The sequence below is a fragment of the Carlito syrichta genome, unplaced genomic scaffold, assembly GCF_000164805.1.
Source record: "Carlito syrichta isolate Samal-C Ts95f unplaced genomic scaffold, Tarsius_syrichta-2.0.1 Scaffold287813, whole genome shotgun sequence".
Classification (NCBI taxonomy): Eukaryota; Metazoa; Chordata; class Mammalia; order Primates; family Tarsiidae; genus Carlito; species Carlito syrichta.
The window spans coordinates 58,833-74,037 of record NW_007231909.1 but is presented as its reverse complement, the minus strand read 5'-3'; the positions used below and the strand labels follow the sequence as shown (position 1 = coordinate 74,037).

The 15,205-nt window shown below is 42.4% G+C and overlaps 1 protein-coding gene across 1 annotated transcript in view; it reads right to left on the bottom strand.

The window, feature by feature from the left end:
• Nucleotides 1–825: 825 nt before the first annotated feature.
• The window catches only part of PRKCI (protein kinase C iota), a 71,066-nt gene continuing 56,686 nt past the window's right edge, over nt 826–15,205 (bottom strand). Inside the window, exons 13-18 of the mRNA XM_008053078.2 lie at nt 13,110–13,197; nt 12,052–12,177; nt 10,878–10,957; nt 8,583–8,672; nt 8,137–8,252; nt 826–3,451 (exon numbers count right to left, since the gene is read on the bottom strand). Coding sequence (XP_008051269.2) covers nt 3,364–3,451; nt 8,137–8,252; nt 8,583–8,672; nt 10,878–10,957; nt 12,052–12,177; nt 13,110–13,197 — 588 coding nt within the window. The 3' untranslated portion in view covers nt 826–3,363. The remainder of the gene's footprint in view (nt 3,452–8,136; nt 8,253–8,582; nt 8,673–10,877; nt 10,958–12,051; nt 12,178–13,109; nt 13,198–15,205) is intronic.

The following is a 15,205-nucleotide window of genomic DNA, read 5'->3' as shown; positions in this document are numbered from 1 at the left end:
CATGCCTGTAATTCCCGCTACTCGGAAGGCTGAGGCGGAAGGATCGCCGGAGCCCAGCAGGTCGAGGCTGCGGTGGCCGGGAGCGGCCACTGCACTCCAGTCTGGGCAACAGAGTGAGACTCCAACTCAAAAAAAAAAAAAAAAAAAAATTTAAAAACTAGCAAGATGGCTGGACTTGGTGGCTCAGCCTTTAAACCCAGCACTTTGGGAGGCCGAGGCGAGTGGACTGCCTGAGCCTGCAGGCTCGAGACCCGCCCAGGGCAACTTAAGACCTCCTCTCTACAACAGATCAAAAACTAGCTGGGCGTGGGCCTGTAGTTCTGGTTACTTAGAAGGCTGAGGCGGAAGGATCGCCGGAGCCCAGCAGGTCGAGGCTGCGGTGGCCAGGAGCGTGCCATTGCACTCTAGTCTGGGAACAGAGTGAGACTCTGACTCAAAAAAACCCCCCAAAACCAAAAAAACTAGCAAGGCATGGTGGTGCGTGCCCATATTCCCAGCAATTGGGAGGCTGAGAAGGGAGGAACACTTGAGCCCAGGAGTTTGAGGTTACAGTGAGCTATGACTGTGCCACTGCCCTCTGGCCTGGTTGACAGAGCAATATCCTATTGCTTAAAAGAAAAAAAAGCGTAGAATATTTTAATTTATGATTTTTACTCACGTCTACATTAATAAATGTAAACACTACAGCGTCAGTACTACCAGAATGCCCCTTCATGTACAGCAAAACTTCAAACCCTAAAACCCTCACTTTTCTTGAACAAATTTTGATATATCTACATTCTTATACAAATTTCTGCTATGCTACATATTAAAAATGGTCCACACTTGATGGGCAGTAAACATTTTATTTAAAAAAATTTAAAGTAAAAAAAAAGGTACACAAATATAGACTACATTACAATGATCAAGGCAGTATTCTATATGACAAAAAGCAAGACGAATTTATAAAGTACATGAGCTGGTACCGAACAAGCATAATACCTGGTGTCCAATGTGGGTTGCATATGCATAAAATGATCTGACCACGTGCTTACGCAAAATAAAATTTTTCTCAGAACACTAAAATTCCAACCATTCTGACTGTCCACTGCCTAGTCCCCTGGTGAGTATTTTGAGAGAACCTCTATATAATATAAAAACAATTGGCATGGCACTTTTAAAGGCTACAAAAAAGAAAACACAATTAAAAACATATTTATAATGTATTTCTGAGTAAAATATATACAGAAATCTTATGAGTTGAAAAAAGGTCTAGAACCCAAACACCACCCTGAATAATGGTTAAAACCTCATCATAGAAAAATGCTCATCTTTTTGTATATTACTGGTAGAAACTGTCGAGAAATTCTATAGGGGGGCCGGGAAGATATTTAACTTAAATATCTTCATTCATTCAAAATCTGTTTGAAATTGTGAGTCACAGCTCACTGCCTACGCTTTCTCAAAGTGTTTCATCATGGATTCTGATCTTAAACCCAGGGGTGAAGGATGGTCTGTCTAATATTTAACTGCCGGACAAAAGCAAAGAGTAACGTGAAGAAAGTGTTTCTCAAAATGGGGGCCAAAGGCCCAACAGAATTTTGAGGTGGGCCAAGTAATGTGCATTTTAAACAAACCTCCTAGAATCGTGATTACTCCACATTCTAAAATTTGAGAATTAATGCCCTAAGGAAAACAGCACCACTTAAACACAAGTTTATGATTTGAAGTGAGCACTACTTTCTGTTTTAAAACAAATTTCAGGTTTAGAGAACATATATACCTCTTAAACAAACATGTGGATGTACATAAACATTTTCCTTCGAGGTTTTCATTGCTTTCAGACAAGTTATTTGAAGGAAAGAGTTTATGGCCAGAAACTTGGGAAAAATTAAATTTAATGAAATGTAGCATCCAAAAGGAAAAAAAAAAGACTATTAAAGGTCTACAAATTTTAAATACTCCTAAATTTAATAGTACATAATTTCTCTAAAATTAAATTTTGCTAAGATTGAAGACGTGTAAGTAATTTAGATGCTCATGGTTACTTTTTAGGTCCCTTTTCTTAAAAAAAACTTTTAAAACAACAAAAGGATGCTGTATCTGGCACCCCTTTAAATAATAAATTGCTAAAAATATTAATAAAAAATAATCTGAATAACTCTGCCCCTGAAATGTATTCTACTATGTATTACCTGTGTTACCTACTTAATAAAAATCCATGCAAGGAGCTGGAACTGTGATATATGTGTCCTGAACAATTATTCATGTTTACTTTATAATTTTTCTCAGATCGCAGACTCCATAAATGGAGTCCAAACACACAAGTAACATTTTGGGGGAAGAAATGACAATAATTAAGACACTCTACTTAGAAAGTAAGTTATTTTCCTGTATACTACATTATAAGGAAAAAATATACATTCTGCCTCCAATGAATACATGGAATGCTTTTACAAGTTTGGTAATAACAAGTGTTTCATTATTTAAAGCAAGTGAAAAAAAAAAATCAACTGTGGAATTCACTCTCCAATAAGAAATAAAAAATATTACCATTGTACTCTTCTGTATCCATTTTAAATTTCTGATTTTCCTTTTTATATACTGAGTGATTTTCTATTCAGCTGCATCCTGTGTCTTCTGCACTGTATATATTAACATCCCAGTAACAGTTTTCAGTAAAGGGAAAAGCTCAGAAACTACTCCCTTAATGTAGCAAAAAAAATCACATAAGCCAGTTTTGCAAAAATAGCTAATGATTTGGATTCTGATTCTTAATAAAATGCGTGTACTTTCTAGTAAAGAAGAATCTGTATTCCCCAAATCTAAGCAAGCAACATCTTTTATCATCAATTTAACAATGGTTGCCTTAAAAATCAATTAATTTATTTGTCCGAGGCAATGATAAGACTTAACGGTTGAACTTTTAAACAGAAAGAACTCCAAAACTAATAGGTAATATAAAAAGTTGAATTTTGAATTAATCTTTTATTTCAAAATTAAACCTTCAAATGACAACACAGAATGACAAAAATTATGGGCTTATGTCATGATCCCACTATGTGCCTTAATGCAACAGATACTTTCTTTTAAAAGCAGTGGTCTTTTTTTAAAACAAAAAGATAACTTCATTAGTAGGCCTTTAAAAAATGAAAAACCAGTGTAACTAGATTTTGATATGATTGTCTGGAAGCTAGTTTTAATTTCTTTTTCACAGTTAAACAGATGTAATAGCGACTCTCATAGTCTACAATAAGAGACTGAGTGGGGCTTTCCTTTTTGATGGGTGGCAAATAAAAACGACTAATTGTATCCAGGCTGGTAACAAGCTTATCCATGCATTAAGTGGCAACATGAGCAGAACACATCGTTGGAAAATGAGGATCAGACACATTCTTCTGCAGACATCAGAAGAGGATTGATATACTCAAAACCTTCAAATTCAGACTGATCAATCTTCCTCACAATGTCACTGTTGAAAGAAAAATACATTTATTTTCATCATAATCAAGTTTCTTCAACCTTTAATTTAAATGGCAAAACAAGATTAAAAAACAAAAAATAAGGCTAATCGCATATACACTTTGGGAAAAGTTTATAAATTCTTAGAGTAATCCCAAAAATTTTCTAGAAAAATCAGGAATAACGAGTACTGAAAATCAAAAACAGACTAATAATCTCAAAGCGAGCTTAGAGCCCAAAGGCAGTTCAAAACTGAAAACTGGGAATAAAAAAGGCACAATCTTAACTTCTGACCCCAACAACACTCTTAAGTATCAGGGAATCTCCAGGACTGAACTGGTATTCAACCTGGCAGTCCCCTCAACAGCCAGATGGAAGACGGTGAAGCGACGGCCCAGAAGAAGTTAGCCAAAAGGAAAAGGCGAGAGGAACAAGCACACTGAGAGACCACCACAGGGAGACGATGCGTCTCAGAGAGTGGAGAGGTGGGCAGTGTGACACCGGAATTCGAGTTTAACACACAGTGAGAGAGAGGCGGACTCGAAAACAAATGTTTAATACACAAAAGTAAATGCCACACAGTGGACACAAAGTTACAGGGATATAGTCCCTTCCTTCAAGGAGGGGAGGTAACTCATAGACCAGAAGGCTACAAGAGAAAGCAGCACCTGCTGAATTCTATTCACAATAAGCTAAGTCCTATTCCAACCACAGTTCTAAAAAGGGAGGTTACTTCTAGCTCGAGAAATCAGGGCAGGCAGCATTCACTGCACAACCACACAACGAACGGAAATAGGGAGGACTGTGGTGGGTTTGAGGAAACCAAGTTACTCATTCGAGTTGACGCCCAGAACAGAAAGGCATTGAGTGGCCGATGGTGCTGCAGCGAAGGCAGCGGCTAGATCAAAGAAGCCAGCCAGGTTTACACCGGGGAGTCTCACTGGGATCCCCCAAAGACCTGCCCGCGAAGGTGGGACGATTCCACAGGTGACAACAAAGGAGGAGAGGAGAGGGATGAGCAGCAGAGGCAGAGAGAAGGATGCTGTCACATCAGGGGATGCTGACTGGCTGAGGCTGATCAGAGCATGGCTGTGCTATGGCGAGAGACGTGGCGACCAGTCAGGCAGGAGCAGATGAGGGAGGCCTTAAACACTAGCCAAGAGGACAGCAGTTATCTGCTGGCAGTCCAGGAGTCACGGGAGATGAAAGGGCTGAAGAGTGGAAGTGGCGCTGCACGAGGCCTACAGAACGGGCTGCCACAAATACTCCAGGTGTGCTCTGAATGACACCTGACCTGGAGAGAGGGCAGCGGGAAGAGAAAAGGATCTGATGCGAATGGCGAGTGAATGGCGACGTTAAAAAAGAAAAAAAGGACAAAGACTGGCAACTGCAGGTATTATCCAAAATGTTTTTTTTGGAGTTGGAGTCTCACTGTGCTGCCCAGACTGGAGTACAGTGGCATGCTCACGGCCACCGCAGCCTCCACCTGCTGGGCTCAGGTGATCCTTCTGCCTCAGCCTTCCAAGTAGCCACAACTACAGGCGTACGCAACCATGCCCGGCCAGTTTTTTGAATTGTTGTAGAGATGAGGTCTAACCATGTTCCCCAGGCTGGTCTCAAACTTGCAGGCTCAGGCAATCCTCTTGCCTCGGCCTCCCGAAATGCTGGGATGACCCAGCTTGAGCTGCCACGCCCGGTCATCACTCAATTTGGTTAAGGAAAAGGAGGCGTCAACAATCACTGACATTTCAAATCTGAATGACAGGAACACATGGTGGCACAAGGAGCAGAAAAATGTCAATAAAATCACGAGCGGACTGAGACAGCTGTAAGAGACCCCAGAAGGTCACGACTTGGATCTTGGACTTCACGCATTTGAGGCGTATGTCTGGCAAGCCAGAGAAAATTTTCAGCAAGCAGAGGGAAACGCACCTCAGGACACACCAGGGCAGAGGCTAAGTGCTTCAGAAACCATCGCTCACTTATTCTTCATAGCAACCTTGTGAGGCAGCCAAAGTGAGAAGAAACAGGCTCAGAGAAGTTATGCAATTCATGTCCAAGGTCACGCAGGTGGTAAGAGGTGGCATCGGGATTCAAGCTCCTATCTTTGATTTAATCCAGTGCTCTTTCTGATACACGACACTGTCAGAAATAATGCCTTGGTACATCTCTCTCTCCTCTAGCAGACAGGACACTTTTTTTGAGAGACTGGGCTGTCTCTGAATATATAGTACTTAGCATAGTGCCTTCTGCTCAATAACTAACGTGCTAGTTTAGCTGAGAGCCATTTAAATAGCTGGTATCCATGGTACAGGGTTGGCTGAAGTCTCCAAGGTACAAACTGCACATAGCAGAAGACTGTCATGAACAGAACCATGGGGCATCCTGGTCTCTAAGGACGGGAAACAGGTGATGGACAAGTGATCACAGAGGTGAGGCAGAACCAGGTAGTACTGCCCAAGGCAAGGCTATGAGCATCGAATGCTCTACAGACATCAGGCAGATAAAGACTGACCAAAAAATGCTCTACAAACTAGAAATTAAGAAAACATGGCCCGGCACAGTGGCTCGTGTCTGTAATCCCAGCACTTTGGGAGGCCATGGAGAGAGGATTGTCAGAGCCCATGGGTTCATGACTAGTCTGGGCCACATGGTGAGACCTTATCTCTATAATAAATAAAAAAATTAGCTGGGCGTGGCGGCACACGCCTGTAGTTGCAGTTACTTGGAAGGCTGAGGTGGAAGGGTCGCCGGAGCCCAGCAGGTCGAGGCTGTGGTGGCCATGAGCATGCCACTGCACTCCAGCCTGGGTGACAGAGACTCCGATTCAAAAAAAAAGAGAAACCGGTACAACCTTTAAAAGCTGAAGAAGTCTAGGCTCGGTGGCTCAGCCTGTAATCCCAGCACTTCGGGAGGCTGAGGCGAGTGGATTGCCTGAGCCTGCGGGTTCGAGAACAGCTCGGGCAACTTGGTGAGACCTCGTCTCTACAATAAATAAAAAATTAGCCAGGTGTGGTAGTACATGCCTATAGTTCCGGCTCCTTGGAAGGCTGAGGCGGAAGGATCGCCAGAGCCCAGCAGGTGGACGCTGGGGTGGCCGTGAGTGGGCCACTATACTCCAGCCTGGGTGATGGAGTGAGATTCCAACTCAAAAAAAAAAAAAAAAAAGGTTGAAGGAGCAGCTTACACTGTAAGGGGTTAAAGTGTTGGCAGTAGAAAAAATGCAAGACAATTAATACTGGGCTGGTGCGTGTTTATTTTTCTTGAGCATCTCCTATTTTTTAAAAAGCCTGAAGATGAAATGAAAATGAGGGGGGAAATCTGGTGGTTCAGAGAGGGGCCAGGAGTCGGGGAAAATTCCAGGCGTCTGAGCTCGCTTACAGACAGAAGGAAGGAAGCTGGAAGACACAAATCAAAGAAGGCGGAGTAAGGAAGGAGGCCAGGGACAAAGGAGGACGCAGAGGAAGCAGGGCTGGGCGGACAGGAGGGGCCCTCCCCCACAGAGGGAGAGCGTCCAAGGGAGGAGGACCTTGGACGCCGGGAGGCGAGGAGAGCCTGCATTCTGAGGGCAAGTGGTCGGGAAAGGAAGTGCGTTCACACCAGAGGGCTCCCCCTTGCAGCCACTCAGGGCAAGTCAATGCACTGAGGGTGTCGAGGCAGGGCGGGCGGAAGGCTTCCAAAGGCAGAGACTGCTCGGGACAGCTGCTGTGAGGCATGTGCTGAGAAAGAAGGCAGAGTAAAACGACTGCCAACAGGAAGGGCCCTCCTTGAGATGAGGGAGAATGAATCTGCAATGAGAGGCAAATGATCACAAGATCCCCAACTTATTCTAAACTTCGTTTAAAAGATGCAGCATAAGCACAAAAACTATTTCAGATCTTGCTGGCTGGATTTAAGAACTTGATGCAACCTTTTTTAAAAAGCAATTTTCAGCCTGTAATCTCAGCACTTTGGGAGGCTGAGGTGAGTGGACTGCCTGAGTCCGTGGGTTTGAGACCAGTCCCGGCAACTTGGTGAGACCTCGTCTCTACAATAAATAAAAAATTAGCCGGGGGTGGTAACACATGCCTGCAGTTCTGGCTACTCGGAAGGCTGAGGCAGAAGGACCTCTGGAGCCCGGCAGGTGGACGCTGGAGTGGCCGTGAATATGCCACTGAACTCTAGCCTGAGCAATCGAGTGAGACTCCAACTCAAAAGAAAAAAAAAACACCTTGGCAATACATATAAGAGCTCGAAACTTTTCATACCCTCTGGCCTAATCCCTTCCTAGGACTCCATCTTAAGGAATACCCAGAAGTCAGACAAAGCTGGTCGTCACCAAAACGGGAGACAGGGCCGCGTAGGGGAAAGAGCACCGGCCTCAGTCAGCCAGACTCGGGTTTGAATCCTGACTGCCACCCGACAGCTGTGTGGCTTTGCTTGACCTCTCTGAGCCTTGGTTTCCTCATGTGTAAAACAAAGATGGCAATAACTAGTTTACAAGGTTGCTGTGAGAATCAGAGATAATGCATGTAAAGCAAAGTGGAAAATAACGACAGCAGCTGCTAAAACCTGTAATAGTGTAATGGATTCAAACAGCTAGTAACTGAATGGTTTCATCGATTATGTATAATCCGATAATAAAACACTGTAGAGCTACTGAAAACAGGGTCTTCAAAGAACATTAAAACTACTTCAGTGTACAGCATTACTTACTCGTCGTCTGGAGTGAGCTGAACAGGTTCATTAGTAAACTGAGAATCAAAGTTATCCAAACCAAATTCCCCAGAAATATTTGGCTTAAAGGGAGGTACCACCTGCTTCTGCTCCATCTACAAAGACAGTGAATGACAGCTCAAGTCTGCACTCTTAGAAAAATTCTACATTTCTCGCCCACCCTCAGATGCTCTGTGTTTTTAAAAGTGATCCCTAGGCATGGTTCTATGATATTAACAATGATGAACATAATTTACAAATGTAAACACTGATACGGGCCTCAATAATATCACAACCTGCTCTGTTACAATAATATTTTTTTGTTTGTCTTAAAAGTTTTTTTTAAAGTACACAAGAGAGTGGTTTTAAGTTACTTAAGGTGTGTTAGGCTAGTCTTTAAAACAATAAAATTTGGCCCAAGATAAATGTAATCAAAATTTACATACCATATCCCAATCAACATTTCGAAAGAATGGGTGTCCCTGAATATCAGCAAATCCTGTTTGAGGGTGACAACCCAATCGTTCCTTTGGGTCCTAGGGCGAAAGAAATGTTTCAAGAATTGAGTAAATGCCATGCTTTAAAATAAATCGTTTTTTGGGACCTGTGTTTTCTGCCTAAGACACGACAGCTTTATTTTTGAAGTTGGAAGGGTCTACCTTTTGTTCTAGAAAGTACAACTCCAGACCAAGTTGAGTTATTTGAAGCCTGTGACAGATAAAATTTCTTCACAGTTCATTCTCCAGCTATCATGCAATTAAAACCGAGTGTCACCACCACTCTTTGCAAAAGGAAAACGGGAGACGGGAAAAGAGAACAGCAGGATCGCCGGAGCAGCACCCCACCGCTTCTCTGCCGGAGCCAGAGCGACTGTCAAAACACACAGACCCACAAACTACAAGCTTGTTTTCAGCTCAGCGTGAAGGCCCTGTGCCTAATCACGGCAACAAATCATCATCTGTATAAGACAGTGACACAGCCGTTATGTGAATCGGTGGACTGACAAGGAGCCTGCAATTTATAAAAAGTCTTGGCTTAGTCATTATCGTGAATGGGAACATATTCCTATTTTTCTTTCTGATAAAAGGCATTCTATTTTGCATATTAAAACCTCTTGCCTTCATTTTTCACTGTGTGAAAAATTAGGTTTCAGGCACAAATCTTTTCTCACATAAAGTATTCATTTAAAATAAGCTTGGCCAGGCATAGTGGTTCATGCTTGCAATTCCAGCACTTTGGGAGGACGAGAGAGGCGGACTGCTTGAGGCCAGGATTTTGAGACCAGTCTGGGAAATACAGTGAGACTTTGTCTCTATAAAAACATTAAAAAAAAAATTAGCCAGGCCTGGTGGCACATGCCCATAATCCCAGTGACTCTGGAGGCTGAGGTGGGGGGATCCACTTGAGCCCAGAGTGAGCTACGATCATGCCACTGCACTCTAGTCTGGGTGATAGAGTGAGACCTGTCTCTAAAAAAAAAGAAAGAAAAAAACCCTAAAAACCAATAAGCTCCAATTTCTTCTTTTATGAACGTTCATCAGCTGGGTACAGTGGCTCACATCTGTAATCCCAGCACTTTGTGAGGCAGAGGCAAAAGGATTGCCTGAGTTCAGGGGTTCGAGACCAGCCTGAGCAACATGGAGAGACCGCGTCTCTACATTAAACCATAAAATTAGCTGGGCATGGTGGGGAACACCCTTGGTTCCAGCTACTTGAAAGGCTGAGCCCAGCATTTCAAGGCTGCGGGGGGAGTGTACGTGGCACTGCATTACAGCCCGGGCAACAGAGTGAGACTCTGACTCAAACCTCCCCCCCAAAAATTCATCATTATCTACTGACCTTGGAGGATAAATGCACACTGACCATTCTATCTTGCCATTTATTTAAAGTAGAATTCATGATGACCATGACCATACTCTTATACCCCAAAACACTCTACCCTATCAAGTACAAGAAACAATTGAGTGACATTCAGATTTTTAGGACCTGAAGACAGTATTTCACTTCTGAATTGTATCTAATTATAGCCCTTTTGATACAAGAATTTGTAAGGTGCACTACTGCCCAAAAAGTATATGGTGACAAATAGACTCTAGGTTTAATAATACAGAGAAAATGGAAAAGCAAAGTTGAAAGTGCAATTGTGATTAATCTCAAAGATTCCACTTTCCCCTAATTGAGAATATGGTTATATATCACTTACGTTAAAAACTTCAAGCCGGGCTCGGTGGCTCAGCCTGTAATCCTGTGATTTAGGAGGCTGAGGTGAGTGAATTGCCTGAGCCCGTGGGTTTGAGACCCGCCTAGGCAATTTGGCAAGACCTCATCTACACAATAAATCAAAAATTAGCCAGGCGTGGTAGTGCGTGCCTGTAGTTCCAGCTAATTGGAGGGCTGAGGCGGAAGGATCGCCGGAGCCCAGCAGGTCGAGGCTGCGGTGGCTGGGAGCGGCCACTGCACTCCAATCTGGGCGACAGAGTGAGACTCCAACTCAAAAAAAAAAAAAAAGACTTCATGTGAAATGTATAGCAGGGGGAATCATGTTACCAAAATGGAAAGAATGACCACCTCAGGATTTAATACTGTCAGCTCCTCTTTGGTTAAGAGGCAAATTCCAGACCAAAATGTAAAGGTCACAGACTCTGCTGTTTTGGGATTTTAGGTTGCCTGAACCTCTACTTACCAGTTTGATTTACATAGACAGAGACAAATCACAAAAACATTTTAAACATAATTTATACCTTGTTGAGAAAACTTTTCAGGACACTGGCAGCTTTTACAGAGAGAGAACGTGGTATGCGAATTTGTTTTTCCAAAATAACTAGAAAGACAAAAATTATGGTATAATATTTAAGTTTTGCATGGCTTTAATCTTCAAATTTCTATTATGGACATTTAAGGCATTCCAGCAGAGACAATACCCTCATACACTTTCTCAGCCCCCTTCCCCTCCCTGCTTCTCAGGGACAGCTCTAAATCTGAACACTGTATTTATCATTTAGATGCATGGTCTATTCTTGCCTACCTTATTGTGCCTCAGTTTTCTCATCTGTAAAATAGGTATAAAATTAACTGCAGCTTCACAGGAATATGAGGTCTAAAAGAGTTAATATTTGTAAAACGCCTGGCATATATAACATTCCATTTTACTGGACATGGCTAAATCAGTCTTCAAAGCTGCTGTGTACATTTTCATTCCTGCCAGCAGTCTGTGAGGGTTCCGGGTGCTCCACATCCTTATCAGCACTGATACTGTCAGACCCTAAAGTTTTTGCCAAAGGTACTGTAGGAAATGCTAGCTCGTTAACGTTTTAGTGTGCATTCCCTCAATCATCAGTGAGACTTAATGTCTTTTCACATATTCCACCGACGTTTGGGTTTCCTAATATATGAAAAGCCTATTCAAATCCTGTGATGGTTTTAATTACTAAGTGGAGAATTTTAAGGCAGCTTCCACGGTTCTTTGGATTGTGTGCGAGACGTCCCTGTCTGCTCGCTTCTGTCAATTCTTCGAATTCCCCAGTGTGGGGCCCTCCCTCCCATCTTTTGATCTCTTCTATCTTTTTCATTGTCTACTATCCCCCGTTACTGTTCTGAAACTTCTGTACTCAGCCTTGGGGTCCATGTGTAAAGACTGTCCTCTCTACCCACAGGTTTTCACCCTCCAATCTCTATTGTGATAAATTATCTAAAGGTATCTCTTTAGATATGATTTTGAGTACAAGAAAGCAACTGTGAACAGGACTGAAGACCTCAAAGGTGAAAGGATGTATTTTTTTTTTAAATCAAAACTTTATATGTTAAGTGTGAAGCATATTGTCCAGATTATTCTCGTTTTTCTTAGTCAACGTAGTATCACCCTCACCTGTATTCTAGTTTCTAAACAGAGAATTTCTGTAAAATACTACAGATTACCTTGGAAAAGATAATCCTCTGTGTTCTGATCAGGGTTATCAGAGCTCCCAACAATATCAAACGGAGACCTTCCGGCCATCATTTCAAACATGAGTACTCCAAGAGCCCACCAGTCAACACTGAAACCTACAGAAAGAAATTTCAAAGCAATGACTCACCCACTCCCTATTCTTCAAAGTCAGTAATTGGAGATTCATCTTATCACATAATGAAAGAATAAATATAATGAAAAAGACCACTTTACTTACCAAAAAGGGTAGGCACCTAAAAGGTAACTTGAAAAGTAGAATTATGGAACAAAAGAAAAGTTTCTTTTCCCCAGTATTTCTAACTTCAGGTTCATGCCTAACATCTGATACTCTGTTTTGAGGACACAATTAAATTGTATTAGAGAACAATCTCGTTGGCCAGAGCCTCGGTCCTTTGCTAGCTGACGACAGACCTTTGAAGGACCTTGGGTTCACGCTGCGGGCAGCTTCCGTCCTCCTTGACCGCTTCAGAAATCAGAGCCAAGAGCCAGAAAGTCAGTGCTTCCTTTGGACACTGCGTCCTCTAGTTCCCGAGAAGCAGCTAATCTTTCCACCGCGTTTGGATTCCCAGGGGAAAGGCCGCAGGGAACCGACCCTCTGCGGACGGCCACACCTCTGGAGTCGCACGGCCTTGGACTGCATCCCTGCTCTGCCGCCGCCTAGCTGGGCGACTCTGGCCAAGGCATTCGGCTTTCTGTGTGTCCGTTTCTGGGAAACGGGAACCGACGGCACTGACGTCACAGATGGAGGTAATTAACTTGGCTGACTTATTTAAACAGCTTAGAACAATGCTGCTACTCTTTAGTGCTTGTCACTAATAAGCTTTTCTTCAGATCTGTACCCCCAAATACTGCTGAGGTCTCAAGTCTCTGACTTCAAAGTTTGGGCAACTTCCTGTAGGTTTTAACAGGATCAACCGTTTATATTAACGAGATCAATATTAAAATGCTTTAATGCACTACGATGCAACCGGTACAGTATTCAATCCCAATTTAGCAATAGCTAAAATACCACCTACTGATTTATTACCATAATCTTCGCCTCTTAAAATTTCAGGAGCAATGTAATTAGGAGTACCGCAGAAAGTGCTGGTTGTATCTCCTGGCCGTAATCCTTCCTTTTATTAAGAAAAAAAGAGAGAAAGAAAGAAAAGAATAAGATTTTTTAAATCTTGCTTTAAATTCGCCTTTACTATTTAATCTATCATGTAAGTTCAGCATTTGTAGGCAAAACATTAAGCTTAAATAATATCACTAGAACAGCTGCCTTTATTATCAAAATCATGCACTGCCACTTTCAAAGAGCGTAAAGAAACCCTGTCCTCATTAGCTGTTGCTAAAGTCAGTTCAATTAAGATAAAAATTACATTTTAAGCCGGGCTCGGTGGCTCAGCCTGTAATCCCGCGCCTTTGGGAGGCTGAGGTGAGTGGATTGCCTGAGCCCGCGGGTTTGAGACCCGCCTGGGCAGCGAGACCTCATCTCTACAATAAATCAAAAAATCAGCCGGGCGTGGTGGCGCATGCCTGTAATTCCGGCTACTCCAAAGGCTGAGGCGGAAGGATCGCTGGAGCCCAGCAGGTCGAGGCTGCGGTGGCCGGGAGCGGCCACTGCACTCCAGCCTGGGCGACAGAGTGAGACTCCAACTCAAAAAAAATACATAAATAAAAATTACATTTCAAATACTTTTATGTACAAGAATCTCATTATGAGTAAAATAAGCATATTTCATGAGGAAAAGAAGTATTTTAAATCCCACCTCCTAACACAACCACTGTTGAGAATATCATGTTTATCCTTCTGGTCATTTTCCCTAAGGTACATTTTTTTGGTTTTGTATTTTAATAGCTATAGGATGGAGAAAATTAAGGCAAACACATTAACAGGCATAAGTAGAGGAATTACAAAATAATCTACATAATAATACATGCAACCATCACTCAAAAGTTTTAACAAATACAAACTTCTCTATGCCTATCAACACAGGCTTAAAATACAAAGTAAAAATAGACAAATTAAAATCTCACAATCTCCCATCATGATTGGATTAACACATTCATATCAGAAAGACAGATCACACACACCAAAAATTAGTAATCAGAGAAAAGACTTAGATAAAAAGTAGAGTTAAAAAAATATATGTAACATACATATATAAGTAGAATATGTATGCCCATACGTGTAAGCAGAGAGAAGGAAGAGGGAGACAGAGACATTAAGAGAGAGACTCCTTGCATGTAAAATACAGATTGTAAATCCTTTTTTTTTGTGGGGGGGGGTTGAGAAGAGGTCTCGCTACGCAGCCCAGGTTGGTCTTGAACTCTTGGGTTCAAGCTATCCACTGGCCTCAGCATGCCAATGGGCTGGGATTACTGGTGTGAGCTACTGCATCCAGCTATATACCTTTTGTAAGAACACATGGGATAATGACTATATACTAATAAGTCTTTTTTTTTTTGAGTTGGAGTCTCACTCTGTCACCCAGACTGGAGTGCAGTGGCCGCTCCCGGCCACCGCAGCCTCAACCTGCTGGGCTCCGGCAATCCTTCCACCTCAGCCTTCCGAGTAGCCAGAATTACAGGCATGCACTACCACGCCCGGCTGATTTTTTGACTTATTGTAGAGATGTGGTCTCGCTGCCCAGGCGGGTCTCGAACCCGCGGGCTCAGGCAATCCACTCACCTCAGCCTCCCAAAGGCGCGGGACTACAGGCTGAGCCACCGAGCCTGGCACTAATAAGTCTTAAAGGAAATCTCAATGTATTTCAAAGAACTGCTCACATTCAAATCATTCTCTGGCCACAGGCAATTAAATATAAAATCAACTACAAAAAAGTCTAAAAACAGCTGAATAAAAGCAACCACTATTATGAGGTTCTTATGTGTCTCTACAGACATAGTTATTCAAATTTTACCCTATTTTATTTAATACAGCTGTAAACATCTTGAAGAAATATTTAGTAGTATGTTGTGACTCCAAGGATTTTAAAAAATAGTTTCTAATAGGGATATTACATGCTAGTTTTGTACACTAAAAAACATGAATGTGACTGAAGTATTATATGAGCAGTGGCTTATAATATATTCTTACAATAAAAGATATAACCTTCAAGGACAATAGTTGGAGGC